This window comes from Mauremys reevesii, linkage group 3 (assembly GCF_016161935.1).
Source record: "Mauremys reevesii isolate NIE-2019 linkage group 3, ASM1616193v1, whole genome shotgun sequence".
In the NCBI taxonomy this organism is placed as follows: Eukaryota; Metazoa; Chordata; order Testudines; family Geoemydidae; genus Mauremys; species Mauremys reevesii.
Genome location: NC_052625.1, coordinates 51,987,666 through 52,008,553, shown reverse-complemented (window position 1 = coordinate 52,008,553; position 20,888 = coordinate 51,987,666). Strand labels below are relative to the sequence as shown.

Below are 20,888 nucleotides of genomic sequence, written 5' to 3'. Positions count from 1 at the left end.
GGTAGCCGTGTTAGTCTTGATCTGTAAAAAGCAACAGAGTCCTGTGGCACCTTAAAGACTAACAGATGTATTGGAGCATAAGATTTCATGGGTGAATACGTCTGATGAAGTGGGTATCTTTGTTACTCTTAAAAAACAAAATGTCACTACTCTCTTACCCGGTATGAAATATTAATGAATTTTGGTCCTCCTCTATTTGTTGGCATTTTGAAAATGAATGTGGTGCTGGGCATCTCTGCTGAACAGATCAGTGAAGGTTTTGAACAGATCAAGTTAAGACTTTTTTTGTATATTACAGTTCAAATGTTTAACCCTCCCACCCTGAAATTTAAAGCAAAGTGATTAAAAATGTTGTACAGCTTTGTTCAGATAACTACTTTTTCTCACCCCACAAAATCAGAAGTTCCAGCCATATGGGGTGCAACTGTATACTGATGTGTTGCATGTTTGACTATTAACTTATTCCCTGGTATATCTTGCCTATACTAAAAAAAAAAAAATCATATTTGGGATGTATTGCAGCAGCTGTTACCAATGGTACAGCTGCCCTCATGGTAGCAAAAATGTAATCGCAGGCATTAATGGGGAGATCAGGCACTTTTACCACTGTTCTGAAAACCTGCTCTGAGGAGGCAAACCCTCAGGCATAGTGCAGAGTTGAGAGAACTACTCACATATATACATTTCTTCATGTGAGCAGTATATTCCTCAGAAATCTCTGCCCTCACTCTCGCTCTCTTTTTTTGCTCTCTCTCAGGTGGACTCAGCAGTTTTAAACAGAACCATGAAAACCTCTGTGATAACTCCCTCCAACTTCAGGAATGCCCAGAAGGCGGAGGAGGTGCATCTGCAGTGCCGGCCACACTACCTCAGTCCATCCCCACCACTCCAGACATAGAGAATGCTGAGCTGACCCCCATCTTGCCATTCCTCTTCCTTGGAAATGAGCACGATGCTCAGGACTTGGAGAAGATGCAGAGGATGAACATTGGATACGTAATCAACGTGACCACCCACCTCCCCCTCTACCATTATGAGAAAGGCTTGTTCAACTACAAGCGGCTCCCTGCCACTGACAGCAACAAGCAGAATCTCAGGCAGTACTTCGAAGAGGCTTTTGAATTTATTGGTAACTATCCTTGCCTGGCAATAACCCTTGATACCTGTTTGAAAACCTTGAATGAACTTAGTGCTACGCTGATAGCTCAGAAAGCTTGTTAAGACCGGATCTGTTGTGAGAAATGCAGAGCCCATTGACTTCAGAATTGTGGCACCCCTTATTAAAGTCAGACTTCAAGTCCTATTTCTCCATACACAGTGGCAATATTGCCAAACCCCAAGTGTTCAAAATTAATGAGCCGTGCCTCCAAAACTCATGACACTTTTTTAAAATAAAGTATTTGCCTTTTGGTTTCTGGGTCTTTAGCGTGGTCACATTTTCCAGCTTTTCTCAATAACCAAAAGGGCTAAAAAATTACCCCCTTCTTAAAAATCTGAGTCTTTCCTAATCATGTATCAGAGGGGTAGCCGTGTTAGTCTGGATCTGTAAAAGCAGCAAAGAGTCCTGTGGCACCTTAAAGGCTAACAGATGTTTTGGAGCATGAGCTTTCGTGGGTGAATGCATCCGACGAAGTGGGTATTCACCCACGAAAGCTCATGCTCCAAAACGTCTGTTAGCCTATAAGGTGCCACAGGACTCTTTGCTGTTTTTCCTAATCATGTAACTCCAGGAGCAGAGGCATTAAGCATATCAAGAGTTGTGGTGATGCAGTCTTAAGAGGTGGCAACATTGCAGTGCTGGTGTACGCTTTCCAAATAAACTGTCATGCCAACCTGACTCAGTGCTGACCTGGAGGGTAGACAGAGCAGCTCCGTTTTCTCTCTGCTTAGTGCCCTGTCCCCTCCACTTAATAATGATTGAAAATACTACACTTTGTTTTGGAGCCCTACCATGGTAAGTTTGTTAGTTTGAGGCCCACACGTGGTAGGAATGAATGTATTTTTTAGCAGTTAATTACTTTAACCTAACCATATGTACGATCGTATGAAAGGAGACTTGAGGAGCTCGGTTTGTTTTCCTTAACCAAAAGAAGGATAAGAGGAGATATGATTGCACTCTTTAAATATATCAGAGGGATAAACACCAGGGAAGGAGAGGAATTATTTCAGCTCAGTGCTAATGTGGACACGAGGACAAATGGATATAAATTGTCAGTCAGGAAATTTAGGCTTGAAATTAGACGAAGGTTTCTAACCATCAGAGGAGTGCAATTCTGGAACAGCCTACCGAAGGAAACAGTGGGGGCGAAGGACCTCCATGACTTTAAGATTAAGCTAGATAAGTTTATGGAGGAGATGGTATGATAGGATAACGGGCTTAGTCAATAGGTCAATTAAGTGCCACACTGGTAATTAGTACAATGGGTTAATGATAGGATATTGTTAGCCTTTTTCCAGAGGGTATGGCTGGAGAGTCTTGCCCGCATGCTCGTGGTTCAGCTGACCGCCATATTTCGGGTCGGGAAGGAATTTTCCTCCAGGGTAGATTGGCAGTGGCCCTGGAGGTTTTTCGCCTTCCTCCGAATCATGGGGCAGGGGTCGCTTGCTTAAGGAGTGGGTGGATCGGCTTATGTGGCCTGCATCTTGCAGGAAGTCAGACTAGATGATCATAATGGTCCCTTCTGATCTCGAATTGTATGATTCTATCTTGAAGTCGTCTGTTCAAAGTAATTAACGTTTTTCTTCTATTTTTTTTATTGCTGCCTAAACCTTGAAAAATTAATACTCTTATACAGTCTTCATTAAAGCATGCTTGCTAGGTGCACTCATTTAAGATGAACAGCCCATATTTTTTGGTTAAAGGCAAATATTTACCACTTCTCTGGTCTGTCCCTTTAAAAATCTTGCTCATGGTCTCTTGTGTCTCAGTGATAAAATGTCTTTTTCCTTTCCCATTTTCCCTTAAAGTCACTGTCCTCAACCTTCATATCTTGGTAGACTTGCTCAAAGTGCTTTACCAATGCTCATTCAGCTTCACAGCATTCTTGTAGGCTGTGGGTATGGGTTAGAGCCCAGGTGCCCCTTTCAGAAACAGTACGTCTGAGTATGCTGCTTAGCTCGGGTAGACAGACTTGCTTGCTCTGCTTGAGTTAGCATGCTAAAAATAACAGTGTAGCTATCCGCTTGAGTACCTCAGGGCAGGTTTTTACTCCCGGCAGATAGCCCAGGTTACCTCGGGCTACACTACTATTTATACTGTGCTAGCTCGAGTAGAGCTAGGTCATGTCCATCTAATGGAGCTGAGAAGCATGCTCCCAGCTTCAATGTAAATGCACCCAAAGGCCCACCCATTTTGCAGTCAGGATACAGGCTCAATCCCTTCCAGACTGATACTCTTCCAGTCCCTTCTCACAATTCCTTCACATGTGCCCAGGACAGACATGTTCACCTGCAATTCACTAGTAAAGAATCCTAGAATGACTCTGCTTACTGCAGCACAAAGAACCATGAGATATGCCTCCAAAAGCTCAGGTGTGACACAGGAGGGAGTGTAGCACCAGTGAGCATACAGTGACTGCGGTAGGGCTTTTCAGTGTGGATGCTTGCACCCAGGCTAGGCTAATCCACGTGTCCGTCACCTGGGCTCAATATGCAGTGATTGAAGACCTATCCTTTAGGAGCACACAGCAGCGTTGTGTTCTGCCTGACGTTCCCAGTCCCACGGTTGGATTTGCTAGCTCATCCCCCTGTGCTTGCGAGTTTCAGAAGGGCTGAATATCCATAGTTTCTATTGACTTGAATTATAGTTGGGTGCTCAGCACCTCTGACATCCAGGTCCCTGTTGGCTCCATTAGGACTGTGCCAGGGTTGGAACTATTGGATCCGATTGCAGGAGTGGGGTCTAATGCAGGAAACTAAAGGCTTGTCTGCACGGCCTGCAGTGTGGACTATGGGCATGTGTGTTGCGTTGTAACGGCTTGTGTAGACCCTCTTGTGCAAACTAAAAGATACCTAGTTTGAGTCAACGTATTGTTTGAAACAGGATTATGTTAACACAAACTAGGTACCTTTTTAATTCTCACAAGCAGGGCCTACACGGGACCATTCCAACGCAACACTGGAGTGCATGCTGCAACTCGTACTCTGAAGTGTCTGCTGCGGGGCCATGTAGACAAGCCCTTCGAATAGCACATTCTACTGAAACTACCTAATGTTGCTTTCCTTCATGGCAGTGCTAAGGGTAGTCTCAGCTTGGAGAGTGTGTGGAGAATGTCTTAGACTCTGCCCAGTCCAGCTGTATTTTTTTTTTAATTTTGATTAATTGTGTCAATGCACCAGAGTGTCATAGAATCATAGAACTGGAAGGGACCTCGAAAGGTCATCTAGTCCAGTCGCCTGCACTCCAGGCAGGACTAAGTATTATCTAGACCATCCCTGACAGGTGTTGGTCTAACCTGCTCTTAAAAATTTCCAATTATGGAGATTCCACAACCTCTCTAGGCAACTTATTCCAGTGCTTAACCACCCTGACAGTTAGGAAGTTTTTCCTAATGTCCAATCTAAACCTCCCTTGCTGCAATTTAAGCCCATTGCTTCTTGTCCTATCTTCAGAGGCTAAAGTAATGGTTGCATCATTGTGACTATTAATATAAATAAGTAGACAGAAGGTAATTATAACTCTGCTGGAATTCAGCTGGGAGATGCTAAGGTTAACATCTTGGCTCTTATTAAGTTTCATGAGATCTCTCTCTAGAAGTGCTCAGGATGCTGTTCTACCACATTTCACTGGTTTATTTGCCAAATGCTTCCTACAGTTGCTGTCTCACGCTCGGCTCCACCAGGGGTAGCAGTAGTGTAGTGATTGAGGATATTGAAGTGTAGCTGTCTCCTTGTGTACTTGCCTGCACAGCAGTAATCTGTAATTGGTCATATGTAAGCAATTGCGCTCCTATATGCTCTAGTTTGTACTAAATTAGCTTAACTAAACCTGGATTACAGCAGGAGTGGAAAAGCTAAAATGGCCTCTCTGGAGAAGGTGAGGAGGTGACCACAAGGAAGGGAGGAAGTCTTGATTGATATTGTTGAGTAAAAGAGAGAAGCTGGGTCATGAAATCAGGCAAACCCTAAATTTCTAATTCATAAGAACAGGAAGATGCAGTCAAGCCTGGCTTATGTTAAGACATTACTAAATTTCACAATCATTCTTGAGAAGAATATTCTATATTCAGCATTCATAACAACTGCAGGATTAGATCCCACTGAAACCATTCATAAACATTGCATGGTCCAAGTGCAGAGAAAACTACAAGAAGGCCTCTCACAGGCCAGGCTAGAAAGTGTAAAAAGAACAAAGAGTACTTGTGGCACCTTGGAGACTAACAAATGTATTTGGGCATAAGCTTTTGTGGGCTAAAACCCACTTCATCAGATGCATGGAGTGGAAAATACAGTAATAAGATATATATTACAGAGAACATGAAAAGATGGAGGTGGCCATACCAACTCTGAGACAAATCTGTTAAAGTGGGCAATTATCAGCAGGAGGGGGGAAAAACACTTTTGTAGTGGTAATCAGGATGGCCTATTTCAAACAGTTGACAAGAAGGTGTGAGTAACAGTAGGGGGAAAAATTAGCATGAGGAAATAGTTTTTAGTTTGTGTAATAACCCATCCACTTCTAGTCTTTATTCAGGCCTAATTTGATGGTGTCCAGTTTGCAAATTAATTTCAGTTCTGCAGTTTCTCGTTGGAGTCTGTTTTTGAAGACTTTTGTTGTTGAATTGCCACTTTTAGGTCTGTTATTGAGTGTCCAGGGAGGTTGAAGTGTTGCTTACAGATAGTTTTCCCCCCCCCCCCCCCCAACCTGAAGCAAATACTCACCAGCAACTATACACCACACAACGAAAACACCAACCCAGGAACCAAACCCTGCAACAAACCCTGTTGCCAACTCTGTCCACATATCTATTCAAGGGACACCATCCTAGGACCTAATCACATCAGCCACACCATCGGGCTCGTTCAACTGCACATCTACCAATGTGATACATGCCATGATGTGCCAGCAATTCTCCTCTGCCATGTACATTGGCCAAACTGGACAGTCTCTACGCAAAAGAATAAATGGACACAAATCAGACGTCAAGAATTATAACATTCAAAAACCAGTCGGAGAACACTTCAATCTTCCTGGCCACTCGATTAGACCTACAAGTGGCAATTAGTCTCATTAGAGTCGGTATGGCAACCCCCATCTTTTCATGTTCGTTCTCGTTCTCTCTCGCGCTCTCTCTGTATATAATATATATATAATCCTACTGTATTTTCCACTCCATGCATCTGATGAGGTGGGTTTTAGCCCACGAAAGCTTGTGCCCAAATAAATTTGTTGGTCTCTAAGATGCCACAAGGACTCCTCATTCTTTTTGCTGATACAGACTAACACGGCTACCACTCTGAAACCTGTCACCTCACTAGAAAGCATGTGTTTCCTAAATCCATTTTACTTTCCTTTTTAATAACTGCAGCTTGAGGGCCTGCCTGTGTATTTAATAAACAACTATATCTTATCAGTTGGCTACATTTGCTGTTAAGTAACCAGTCAAAGCTTTTTTAAATTTATTTATTTTTCCCCTCCTCCTAGCCCTGGAGGACATTTAAATTGATTGATTTATTTTAAAACACACAGTTTAAGATGTTTCCAGATCTTTTCAAATGCAATCTGGGGTTTTGAAGACTGAAGGCAGAATCTTGCTGGAAAGAGGTGCCAAAAGTTCATGTAGTTATAAAACTCCAGTTTTTACTTCTCCAAATGCTAACTGGCAAAAATATCCTCGGGAATTTAGCCTAATTTATACTGTCAGAATAGTCCTGTTTTTGATCTAATGTGTTCCTTTATCCACACTTGTTAGCTGTTGTTTCCTTTTGTGTTGTTTCCTTCCCATGTGAAGAGCATGGAATGTGGTTTGTGAATGTTTGTGCAAAATACAACTTGCCTAGAGTTAGGAGCATTCTTTAAGGTTCCCTTGCTTTTGCTTTAGGGATTTGTCATTCCAAAAATGTGTGTGTGTTTGTTTGTTTGTTTGTTTTTTTGGGGGTGGTGGTGGTGTTGATATTGTAATTCTCCCCCCCCCCAAAAAAAAAAAAGAAAAAGAAAATACTGCTGAGGTACAATTCCTGGAGATAACCTTTCCTCCAACCCTGCCCACACTGTTGCTGTGCTTACATCAAAGGACACAAGTTAATGGTTGGTTGTGCTCAGATTGGGTATAGGATTTGTCATAACCACCTTTCTTCACACTGCTAAAGGTGATTAAAACTGGGCTGGGAGCAGAGGGGAAGTTAGAGCATACCACACTTTCCTTTTTTTCATATTCAGGAAAGAATTGGAGTCAGACTTTCTGGGTTCTTTTCCCAACTCTGCCAGACTTGCTGAGTACCCTGGGCAAATTATTTAGCTTCTTTACAGCTTACTCTTTTGCAATATGGATATTATACTTGCTGCTTTTGCAAAGACGTTGTGAAAGAATGTGAGGCTAAAGTTCATCCAAAGTACAGATCAGTAGAAATCTTTCCAAGAATAGAATGTTTCCAAGTATCTAACAATGAGTTGTGACTGTGAGCTTTATAACACCCTTATGGGAGGTGGTATTAACCTCTGGGCTGCATTTCCTCCTCATTTAAATGGGGATAAGTCACATGCCCAAAGTTGTTATAGAACATTTATGCTTGAAAGGGAGTAGAACTCAACTCTCCTGCTTGCTAGTCCTGTGCCTTGACTAAAGATCATGCTACTTCCTAAATAAGTATTCCCCGTCAGTGCCTGCAACACAACCATTGCAATATTGTGCCCAAGTAAGAGCAATTGAGTTAAGAAATGGACTTAACTAAATCTGAAACTCTTTCTGCTGCATTTTGGCTCAGGTAAAGGATATATAATTTTTTTTAACAGTCCAATTGATTTTTCATTTAAATTTTTTTTTTAAATTATCTTGCTGTGTATGTAACCTAAGTGAGGAGGTTTTCACTGACATTTTCCTTCCAATTAATTGTAAATTGCATTGAGATTATCTGATTTTAATTTAAAAACAAAATCGACCCCCACCCTTCTTTCCACCACCAAGTGTTACCTCTGTCTTTTGTTTCTGTTTCCAGAGGAAGCTCACCAGTGTGGAAAAGGCCTCCTTATTCACTGCCAGGCCGGTGTGTCGCGCTCTGCCACCATCGTCATCGCTTACTTAATGAAGCACACGCGGATGACCATGACGGATGCTTATAAATTTGTCAAAGGCAAACGACCAATCATTTCTCCTAATCTTAACTTTATGGGGCAGTTACTGGAGTTTGAAGAAGATCTAAATAATGGCGTTACACCACGAATTCTCACACCAAAGCTGATTGGGGTGGAGACTGTAGTGTGATAGTGAAGCTAAGAAGTAGCATATAATGAAGGGTTTATCATATTCTTCACTTGATATGGGGGGAGGGGAAGGGTTGTGCTTTTATTTTTATTTTTCCTCGCAAACTCGGTGACAAAACCCTCCTTTTTTTGGTAAGGAAATGTTTTTAAAACAAATCCAAGAACTTCACTACGTTTGATGGAATGCCACTGAAATTCCCTTCCTAGAAACTGACAAAGCAGGGAGGCTTCCAAACAAAATGAGTAATTTTTAAAAGCAACACAAGGGGGGGGGAAACCTGTGCTTCTTTGTTTATTTTATTATTTTTTTTAGCCACTGGTAGAGTTTATGGCTAAGTAGTCTGTGCAGGTTCATAGACCGAAGAAAACGATGTTTAAAACAACACACAAACAGCCAAAACAAAGCAGAAAAGACTTTCGGAAGCGTATGGGCCTTGATTCTGCAAAGGCTTTGCTAAAGATAAAGCAAAATGCTCACTGGTGCAAAAGAAATCAGAGCAGCTTAGAACGTCTGCAAGGCACTTTTCACACTCCTGATAGAAACTAAAGAGAAAAAAACATTTATTTGGTGTGTTTCATGTTCTGGTTCTATTTTTCTATTTTTGGGTGTAAAGAGGTTTTAACAGCAAGGGACTTTGACCATTCTATGCCATATGCCTTCACTGGCTTCTTGTGCAATAATAATAATTTGGGGTTTATTTTGAGTGTGCAAACTGATTACAGCTGACTGCCCAATAATAATAAAAAAATAATTTTTAAAGTGTGACAGCAGCCGGCTTGGTTTAGAAGGAATAAACAAAAGCAATTATATTTTTCCTTTTTATTTGTTTCCTTTGATTCTGGTTACAGTGCCATAAACCTTGTTACATATGTATATCAGAATGTAAAAAATTAAGAACAAGCAAAATTTATTTAAGATATTTTTCGCACAAAATATTGGTGTGTTTCTGTCCTATGTAAAAAAAAAATTTGATTATAAAAATGAAAAATTCTTTTGGAAAGTGTGTGTCTTATTTCTTTAGTAATTATGTTTTTCATTTGCTTTATAGGGGCTGGGGTTTTTTCAGTACAGAACTGCATTTGATGAAAAGATATCCCTAGGCTTCCCCTTTTATTCTCCTCCCCCCCTTTTTAGAATTCATCCAATTGCTGGGTGGGCAAGATGAACTAGAACAATCAGTGAAGGCTTTTTGTGGAGGAGCTGTTGTCTCTGCAGTTGGGTAGCAAAGCACTCATTTGGGAAACTGCAGGATCAACTCTTCCCACTCATTTCTTCCCTCCCCACCCCCCATGCTTAGTTTTATTATCTTCTATGTTACGCCCTTCTGAACAGTGTACTGTCTTCTGTTAAGAGGGAATGGGATCTAATTTCACAATTTAAAAATCTATGTTGGGGTTTACTTCTCACTTCGCTGCATTTATTACCCCATCCGCACTGACCCTCTCACTTCCTGGCCACGTCACAGTGTAAAAGTGCAGTGTGTATTGCAGGTTCAGTGTTTAGCACTGATTTTTTTCAGTAGATGGTTATCCCTGTTTAAAAAGTCATGGTTTGTTTGTTTGTTTTTTTCTGCCAGTGTAACTTGGTCTCCTTGTGGACTGTTGCCAACCCAAAGTGTATTTGTATTAACCTGAAAAGAGTCAGACAGTTTTTCTAATCCATTTTTTTTGGGGGGGGGGTGAAAATTGAAATATCCCAGAAAGTCTGATAGCAGTGATGGTGCCTCGCAAATCAAAATCTACACGGACTGAACTAAAAAGAGGGCATGTCAGCAAAACTTATGTATAAACACATTACACATGTATATTTTTGTGGACTTCTTGCTTAAAAAATGTTGTTACTATACAAATATTTTCTTGAAACTTATCCCTTTATTAAATTATTTTTCTACTAGAACTGATTTTTCTTCCTTTCGATAAACATCGTTAGTCGTCTTTCCACTTCATCCTTCTTAATGAATGTTGCATGTGCAGTGAAACCCGTCAGCAGTGACCACTCTTGGGACCAACAAAATGTAGTTGTTTAACAAAGAGCACTCTACTGAAAGTGAAACAATGTATTTGCATTTGGGTGCTATTGAGGAAAGGAGATTCCTTACTAAGGAAGATCTCTTGCACAGGTTTATTGTACTTGGGCCTGACTTTCAGTGATGTTTTGTCTTTTTTTTTTTTTTTTTTAATGGATGCATTTTTGAGCCCAGGTGCAAACAGCAGCTGTCATACTACATATTTGCAGGCACAAATCAGTTGGTGTAAAAGTCTGCTTGTGCCTGCAGTTCGCCATGAGCCAGAAATTTGAGACATCTTGTAAAATAACAGCAGAGTTGAAAGCCAGCTCAAAATCAGCCCATGTAACAGGTGAGTGAAAACCCAAATAGATTAACACATCCAGCATGTGAATAGACCATACATGGTGGCCTGTATGTGTTATGGCTATTATAGTTACTCATCCTTCCCTGCTTACACGGGAAAGATTCAAAATTGCTATTTACTTCCACTGTAGATTTCTGGCTTCGAATTCTGAATAACTTAATTCAAATCTCTACAGGTAAGACAAGGGTCTGCTAGTTTGGTATAACCTTCCCCAGTCTTCTATCAAGTTTAATGCTAACCAATCTCTGCTGTTTTAGACAAGATTCAAGTTTATATCATGTGTCTGTGCTTTTCAAAAAGCCAATTGTTTAAAAAAAAAAATTCCCTCTGCAGTCCAGAATATTGTTGATAGAGTAAATGCATCATTTTACAATGTGTATTTCAGATTTTTCTGGGGATAGCTGGCTGATTTCTCCTGCCATTGTTGCACCCAGATGTATTTAGTTAGGGACTGGCTTGTGTTTCTCTGTATGCTCGTAGTGACTGTTGAAGAAAGGAACTTTAAATGCTTTCAGCACTGCAGTTATGGTGGTAGAAAGCCCAGTAATGACTAGAAGGTTAAAACTTGCCTGGCTTTCACTAACATCTCCACTTGGAGACATAAGATAGGAACTGCACTTGGTCACAAGTGAACTGAGTTTGGTGGTCTCAGCTTGAACCTGGGTAGGTGATGTCGTCCAAGTCAAACTATTCTCTTTCCCAGTATGTTTTCTCTGTGTAGCAGCTTGTCTACAGTGATTAGCATGTGTTACTACATGCCCAGATGAGGCTCGGAGGGGGGAAATTGGGAGAGGAGAGTATTAGGAGTAAACACAATGGGGAAATGACAACTCGAGCCCTGCAGTGGGTGGAATCTTGAAGGACCAACACAGGTTCACTTGCTTGGAATCTTTTGACACTAGAGAGCATCCCCCATGCAACTGTCTGGATGGGAGAACAAGAAGGTCGGTCTTGGATTCTTTATCTATTTGTATTGCTGTAGTGTCTGGGGTCCCCAGCTAGCCTCCCCTCCCACCAACACACATACTACATGCCACTGTCCTAGGTGCTGTACCTACAGCTAGTAAGAGTTCCTGACCTGATGAGTTTGCAATCTTAATTGGGAAGAAGGAAGTGAGATCAGGGGAGACTAGGGCCCAGATTCTCAAAGCTACTTCAGCATGCTTCTGAAAATCCCACTAGGTGCCTATCTGAATTTTAGGTGTCTAAATACCTGTGAAAATCTGGCCTTAAGGGACTTGTTTCAGGTCATACAGGAAGATCACGGCAGAGCTGGGAATTAAATGCTGATCTCCTGAGTTCTAGTCCAATGTCTGAACCATAAGACTGACCATCCTTCTGTCCTGCTCCTAGCTGTAGTTAAAAGAAAGCAGCACATGTAATAGTCTATGGTGCAAATCCCCAGAAAACTTACTTTTCAGCCGTGTAACAGCCATTCATTTAGCATTTTTGTGTGTTTTGAATGACTCAAGTGGAACCAAAAAATCCCCTCCCCTGTCCTATTAGTTTCATATTTGTATTCAAGGTGAGCTAAACTAATTAGCAGCTGGCAAAATGGTTCTCATCAGCTCTGCTACTTGAACTTCTAACCAAATGTCTAACTTGTTTCTATTTTCTCTTTCCGCTTGAGGTGTCAGTTAGACCTTTAGTGTTTCATGTTCCCGAGAGCACTCATCTCAAGACCTGTATATTGGAAATGGGACCTTCAAACTTTCTCTTCTTTTGACATATCAAGTTTTTAGCACTAAATGCCACTTCAAATTGTGAACTTTTTTCTTTTAAAAAATGAAGTCCCATGAGATCTATGTAAATGCAGACTATTAGTTTTAATTAGTGAATGACAAATATGCCGAATAACTGTAGAATAATTTAAAGAACTAGACATAAATATCTACTCATGTCGAGATGACGTAACTCATTTCAGTAGTGATCTATCTCATATTTGAACTTGGACTTTCCAAGGTGAAAGACAGATGTGTTATCCTATAGCACTAATTAGCCCACACATCACCTTTTTTGGTCACACCAGAAATAGAGCTGAATCTTCCGTAAATATAGTAGATGGTTTTCAGTTGGTCTCTGACATGGCAGTGAGTGCTGACGTGACTTTTATTTAAAAAAAAAAAAAAGAGGAGAAATTATGGTTAAATGTTTCCTTTATATTAATGTGACAGATATGGACTAGAAATATTTTAGCATGAAACAACTGCAAGAAGTGTGATGGAGAAGATCTGTAGTGCATAACTCAAAGGTTGTTGTGCCGACAACCAGATAGACATAGGAGGGGACTGTCAAAAATACTCTTGGGTAATCAGGTTAAGCTAAGATATTTGTGGGGAGAGGGAGGGTGGGTATCAAAGAAACACCCTGTAAATGCTTTGGAGTAAGTCTTATCTGCTACAAATATAAGGAAATATTCCTGGTAATACAAGAAAAGGACTCCAGAGTCATGAGAAGTAAAAACCTCCCTTTGATTATTGAGCTAAGGCAGGAATCCAGGAAAGAGCATGAGGTAGCCATTAGCCGTTTAACAGGTAGCTTCCTTCCTGTGAGATGTCTGTCTGTGGTGGAGTTGCTGCTGATGCTGTGGTTTCTACTACTTTAGGCATCCAGGGGGAAGTCACTAATAAACAAGTTTCAAGTGATGTGTGCACAGCATGATCCCAGCAGGTAATAATCAGAGCCCTTTCCCTTTTACTGCTGAACATACTTTGCAGTACAGGGCTGGCACTGATGGGAAATGGCTTTTCACTGAGCTGTGTGGGCTGCCTCTAATGGTGGTCTGATGCTCACGTTGACGCATAATGTTTGTCCCCACTGGGTGCAATCGTTTGTTTTTTTTTTTTTCAGCTAGATCAGCCACTTTTTTTTTCCCTCCCCTCCCTGTCTTGTCCCATCCCTCCCTAAACTGGAAGAAACCAAATGTATTGAACTTGATTTTCAAAAAAATTGTTTTTTTCCCTTTGTGTTCTTAGCAAGTCATGCACGTTATTCAAGTACAGGTAGGAGTGCATTGTTCAGCATTGGAAGCACAGTCACTGGCGAATGTCCAGAGAGGGCAGAGCCAGACTCCCTGACTGACAGGCTTGGTGCTGTCTTTTAGTTATAACAGAAGCAGGGAACATTAGTCTTACCCTCACAGTGTATTCAAAGCAATCAATGGGCTAGCTCAAATGTCTTTCTAGTATCATGCTATCTAGGGTGGGGGTGCTTGTGAGATGTCAGAAAAGTAGAGTCAGGGCTTGAATGAGAGACCTCCAAGGAAAGAAGCAGGGTGCTATCAGAAGTCACATTGGTGACTCAACAGTTGATGTTGTCCTCTCAGTCTTTGTGGAACCAATTTCCCTGCCTGTTAGATTGCACTGAGCTGCTTGAGATACAGTAGTTTGCATGAGTAATAAACTGGGCTTCTGACTACTTTTGGTCTTTAAAGATGCCATGAATTTTTCAGCAAGAGCTGGAGTGTTCTCTCCAAGTTATGGCTAAATTCTAATTTGGTTAATTGCATTCTCCTCTGCCAACTCTTCCCCCCCCCCCCCACCTGGCAGACTTAACTTTAGGTGATATTTTCGATTGTCCTAAATTATTTAGTGTTTGTATGATGCATGTATGATTAAATAGTTGCTTTATTATGCCCCAGCATTGGATGCATTTCATTGCTGGGAGAAATTAATCTTGTTTAAGTAAGTTTCATGTTTAGGGACAAAAGTTTCTATATATAATGTAAGATTCTGATGTGGGGAAGAGATTGAGATCATGAATTTCTTAAGTCCTATTTGTAATGGATGAAATACTCCTAGCTAAAAAGACTATCTGCCACTCAGGAATTCAATGTGGAGTTAAACTAAAGCAAAACAGAAGTAGTGAATTTAAATAAACAACATCCCTTTGTAGGGTTTTACCGTAACAACTGTTTCTAGGACAGGCAGCGGTTTCCTTAAAATACAGGAACTTTTGAATAGGGATCTTTTTGGGTTGAAAATGTATTTGGGGGGGAAGTTTAAAATACACTAAGTGTATAGTAGTTGGTGGGAAAATGAAAAGAGACTGTTAAGTTCTCAACTAGACAGCTGTTTGGTGTTCTCCAAGGTAGCTCTGAAAGATTGAAGTTGCACTTAGTCATCTAATATTGCTGTTCAAGAATTGGAATAGGTTATCGTATTCTGTCTTTCCTAACTCATTTCTCTCCCAATTGGGAAATCTCCCACTCTTGGGGATCAAATCGTTCACCCTTTTATTTTTCTAGCCTTTAAATTTCTGGTGGTGGATGATGAGGTGGGGTTGAATGGTATGACTGGATTTCCCAGTGTTTGTTCCCAGTCATCCCAGCTCTTCTTTTAAGCAGTAGAATTATTTTGCTACCTGGAGCTCCAGTCACAATGGCCAGAGCAGCCCATGGAATTGTGCTGCTCTGAATAAAGTTTAATTGATAAGCCTGTGAGAGTGTGACCCATAAACCCCTTCTGGGCTTCACTTTTTTTTGTGATTTAGTCTTTTTCCCCACCACTTGACATGGGAAATTACACACACTAGGTATCCTACAGCAGTCGATTAAGGTCAAAGACTCAAGTGGAATACCAACATGACACATCACCTGACAGGTTGAAATGGCAGGGCCCTGTAGTTTGTTTCTGCTTTAGTTGCATGTTGCGGGTTAACTTAGGTTTCATTTTATGAATATACAGGCCCAGGAATCCAGACTAATTAGTACTTAATAGTCCACCCTGTCTTACATAGGCACCTTTATAAAACAACTAAGATAGAGCTAGGTTGCTTTAAGAGTAATCATACTTTGCAATTATATGCCAACTTTCGTCTATCTTTAAGTACTTTATAAATTAAATCTTACCAAGAGGACATGAGGTAAGTAAGTTGTATTCTCCCCATTTTACAGAGCAGTAAACTGAGTGACTTAGTCAATGTCACATGGTAAATCAGTGGCAGGACAAGGAAAAGAACCCAGCAGTCCTCACTCCCAGTTCTTTAATCATTATATTATACCTCCAGCTTTTTCCTGCAGCTGGTTACTGACTAATATACTGATTATCTAATAAAGACCATAAAGTGAGGCCCTTCAGCTTGATGGCCATGGTGAATTAAGGCCTGAATTGCATCCTGCTGCCTTCTATGCAGCTAAAATGCCAGAGCAATTTTAGCTTCAATTAAGTGACAACAAAATCCTCTTAGTACCTCCTTGCTAATCCCTCTTTTACTGCTGTACGAATGTTACCAAGTAGTCCTTTTCATCTTTAGCCCTAAAACAGGCGCAGCACATATGATGTTGCCACTGGTTTGTCATTCTATATTTAACATAACCTTGATTACACAGAGATCGACAAGTGGGTAGGGTCTGATAAGCAGTTCAAGTTCTCTGCATAGAAATAGCACCAAAATAGTTTGTTGTTTCTAATTGCAATGGACAAGCAGCCTGGCTCATTAATCCTCTCCTATCAGCAGTACATAACTTGTCTGCACCAGAATAGCCCTGATCTCAGCAATCCTGCATTCAGCCTTGGAGTTGTGTTTTCGACGTATTTGGAAAAGACAAGCTCCTATAGCGGGCCCAAAGGGATTTCCGCTCCACTGAGCCGGCTTTATATGGCTGAGCCAACACAGAACCCAGAGAGGTTTGTGTCCCTTCATAAAAAATACATCAGTGCAGCAGGGTGCATAATTCTGGTGAACTTTACACTGCATTAGCGAGCAACAGCACTGTGTGCTCTTTGGCACAGTGTCACAGAACAGGCGTAGTAGTGGCTGTGGGAAAGCTAGCTGGCTGTCACACTGCCTCACCTCTAGGGGTGAGTGAGTAGTTCAGTCTTTCTAATCATTCAGCCTTTGGCTAGTCAGGTTGTGAGGATGTGGACACCTGTCCACTAGGAACTAGACTGAGTCCCTCAGTGCTGTTTTGTGAAACTATGCAAAATGTTAGAGGGGGCAAATTCTGAGAAATGATGATTTTGTTGGCTTGAGGTGCCCCGGGCGGGGGGGTGGGGGGAGAGAGAGAGAGAGAAGGGAGGTGCTGTACAATACTTTTGTGAAGTAACCGTTTCTATGAAGGGAATAATTTAGTACAGTTAACAGGTGACAGTCTCAACCCTTCCCCCACAGTGACTTAGGAACCTAAGTCCTATTTATCAGAGACTAAGGCCTGGATGCACAAAAGGGATGAGGTGCCTAAGTTCCTGTTTGGGGACCCCTGTGATCCACAAAACTCCTGCTGAACCATGTGGGCACCTAAACTCACTCGGCACTTATGGTTTTCTTTTGCAATAAAAGTTCTTTATGTGCCCAAGTTCCTGCTACTAAGCACGTGCACTGCAGCCTCACTCTAGGCCCCTGGACACCTGGCTCCTGCCTAAGGAGTGTGGTTCATGAACCAGAGGAAGATAAGTGTTGGGCTGCCTAAGTCATGTGTGGGACCTGATCTGGTAGGCATGCTCAGAGGGCACCTACCACTGCAGGATCCTCCATGCAAGTTCACACAGACCAGCTCCTCTCCCCATTCATTGTATAAGGGCTCAGTCTCTTAACTCAGGCTTTGTGAATCAGTGATTTTTTTTTCTAGGCACCTAAAAGTTAGGCCTTGTGATGCTGAGCATCACACCACCTAACCTTAATCAATAGGACTTCGTTGCCTAAGTCAGGCCCTTTTTTAAAACATTACCCAATGTTTTAAGAATCCTTTAGTGCTTAGGGCTCTTTGCACAAAGGTCTTGAAGCAATTAAAAAAGTAGGAGATATTAGCCCTCTAGTAAAGATGAGGAAACTGAGGCACAGAGCCCAAATGATGTGCCTATGTCCATATAGTGCTATTATCAATTCCCAGAGGAGATATAATATTACTGTATATTCTGAGTTGGTTGAAAGAGGATAGTTGATCAAATATAAGGATAACTCTGGAAGGGAAAGAATAGATAAATGATACCACTATCCTGACTTCTGAATAGCTAAATAAGAGTTTGGATACAAATAACATACAGATTGTAGCCTGGAGTGGGTTAATTTTTTATTTAAAGAGATATACCTATCTCCTAGAACTGGAAGGAACTCTGAGGGGCTCATTGAGTCCAGCCCCCTGACTTCACTAGCAGGACCAAGTACTGATTTTGCTGTAGGTCCCTAAGTGGCCCCTTCAAGGATTGAGCTCACAACCCTGGGTTTAGCAGGCCAATGCTCAAACCACTGAGCTATCCCTCCCCCCAAATTCTTCCTGAGGACGTGGAATATTTTTTCCTTATCTATTTTCTTCATATTATGTACACAGCTCCTGTTCACCTCGAATACAGAAGGGTCAGACAGCAAAAGCCACAGCATGGCTAAACAGCTGTGCAGCCTCAGCCAGCCCCAGCAGTTTTGTGTGCTCTGGGCCTAATTTATCATAGTCCTTTGCCCCAGCTAGGGTTCCTCCCCTTCCTGGTTTACCCCTACCCCCATTTGAAAAGATCCACTTTGTTTAACATAAAAAGATTTAACCCTCTGCCCCTGCAAACATACAGAAGTACCCCCATCCTGAGCTGAATGCCCCTTCACAGGGCTGGCTGTGGCTACCATATCTAGCTCAGATCCTCAATCACATAAATCACTGGAATAAAATATCAGCTTCCTTTTCTTACCATCTTTGTCTTAATGTTACTAAGATGAAAATCACAAATTTTATACATGGAAATCCAGGAATCATTATTGCAATGTAGCACTGAAAAGGTCTAGTATGGGAAAATCAGGTTAAGGGACCTCTGGAACCTCATCAAATCGAGAAGTGAATATTTGTAAGTGTTTTCCTCTTCTTAGCCACTGGTATGCCACTTCAAGGCTACTGAACATTTTCAGCAGAACTCTAGGCATACAGCACACAGACACACATTGATTGCATTCTACCTACTTAAAATTCTTCTTGCTATTTCAATTGGATATGGTATTCTCCTTCACGTCCTATCTTACACAGTGATTATGTTGGTATGCGTTGTTAAACAGCTGCTATGTTCTACTCCAGAGGTGGTTGAATTGCTTCCTATATATTGGGGCTGTCAATAATAGAATATCATTTATTTAAATATTTGTGGGTGTTTTCTACATTTTCAAATGTATTGATTTCAATTACAACACAAATACAAAATGTACAGTTTATATTTATTTTTGATTACAAGTGTTTGCACTGTAAAAAGACAAAACTAGTATTTTTAAATTCACCTAATACAAGTACCATAATACAATCTCTTTATCATGAAAATTGAACTTACAAATATAGAATTATGTACAAAAATACTGCATTCAAAAATAAAACAATGTAATTTTTTTAGCTTATAAGTCCACTTAGTCCTACTTCTTGTTCAGCCAATTGCTCAGACAAACAAGTTTTTTAACATTTGCAGGAGATAATACTACCCCCGTCTTGTTTACAATGTCACCTGAAAGTGAGTTAATCACATGAGTTAACTGCAATTAAATAGACAGCCCTACTATATATACTTTTCATACTTTGGCAAGAAAGGTGCTATATAAAGGTAAGATGCTATAAAGGCCTTGTGCAACTACTGTTTAATGGCCATTGGCATTTCTGAACCTAGTGCCAGAAGTGGCCATCTTGCTGAAAAATGATAGTAGTGTAGCTCTCTTGCCAGTTTGTGGGTTTCAAAGAAGCCGCTCCCATGGAGAGCAACACAAACTGGAACTGCAACTGAGACTGGCTGCAAACCTGTGCTTGAACAAGAGAGACAGCCTGTGGGGTCTGGATACGGAACTTGACTGGCATACCTGGGTGACACAAGCCAGGCCCTCAAGAGCTGGTACATGGCTGGCAGTCAGGTTAGAGAAGCCAGAGGAAAAGCAACCTGCAAGGTTGTTCTCTGAAGCAGCAGGAGATACAGCAAATTTGTCTTTTCCTGTCGGAAGGCCTGAGACTGACAAAGCACCACCACTGGCTGACCAGAGAGTAAGTGTGAAAAATTGTGTGTGTGTGTGTGTGTGTAAAATAGGAGCCTATATAAGACACAGCCCCAAATATCAGGACTGTCCCAATAAAATTGGGACATCTGGTCACCCTACTCCACTATGGAGAGACCAAGCCCTAATATTATGCTGCACTCTTGAGGACTGAAAGCTAGCTGAGCCTGGTGGGCCTTCCCTGAGCAGAAGCCAGGAGATGGACAGGGTTTGAAGCCACCAAAGACTCCATGCAGCCAAAAGGGGGAGTGGTCAGCCTCCCAGCAAACAATACTAGCTCTTTGAGCTAAAGCAAGGAAACTGAGGATGTTTTCATTATTATGGGTGGGGCTGGTAGTACTGCCTACTATTAAGGCTGCCTGACATTTCCCTATTTTCAGTTGCTTATAACTTTGCCTAATTGTAACTCTTTTTGGTCTGAAATTTTCCATGCCAGGTGTGTGTCTGAGGTTGAATTGTTCTGAAAAATTTCAGTCAAGATGGTTCAACCATTTCTGAGAACGAGGCTAAGGTAAAATCTATTGTTATGCTCCATGTTTTAAAAAAAAAAAAATTCTGGTGCCCTCCGTGTTTTGGAGGAAAGACTTGAAATTTGGCAGAGTATGGCATGTGTGTCAGGGATATGCCTTTTGCCATCCTTGTGATAATCCATCCAAATTATAAGACTCTGAAATACTAATTCTCGCAGGCTCAGTAGAGACTTAGATTTTAGCAGCTACATTCCCCAAAAAGTCTGTCAGCATTGGGCCTATTCTAGCCTGGACCTGAGCTGGATTTTCTCTCCAATTGCAGTTTTGGGCTGCTTGAATAGTCTCTGTGCGTGCACCTGTGTGCAAAATTGACTCTATAGCCTGGTGGCTAGGCCACTCTCCTCGGCTGTGGAAGACCCCAGTTTGAGTCCCTTCTCCCATGACTGTTGAAACTGTTCCATTTTGCGTACAATAATTCAACAGGAGAGCCGGGGAGTACTGTAAAGCCTGGTGATTAGGGCTCTCACTGGGGAAGGGAGAGACCTGGCTTCAAATCCTTGTTCCAAAGCAGGGGCTTGAACCTACATCTCAGGTGAGGGCCCTAACCATCAAGCTTTCAAATATGAGGGGAGCACTGTCCTCTGGTGTCTGTGCCTTATTGTGGCAGGACAGCTTGCGTGCTC

At 41.5% G+C, this 20,888-nt stretch overlaps 1 protein-coding gene across 2 annotated transcripts in view; it reads left to right on the top strand.

Moving 5' to 3' along the window:
* DUSP10 (dual specificity phosphatase 10) overlaps positions 1-9,413 on the top strand; it is a 36,791-nt gene extending 27,378 nt beyond the window's left edge. For both annotated transcript variants that reach the window (XM_039532198.1, XM_039532199.1), the window contains 2 exons: positions 758-1,129; positions 8,155-9,413. In XM_039532198.1, the coding sequence (XP_039388132.1) occupies positions 758-1,129; positions 8,155-8,420 (638 nt within the window). In that variant the 3' untranslated portion in view covers positions 8,421-9,413. The remainder of the gene's footprint in view (positions 1-757; positions 1,130-8,154) is intronic.
* Positions 9,414-20,888: the final 11,475 nt, after the last annotated feature.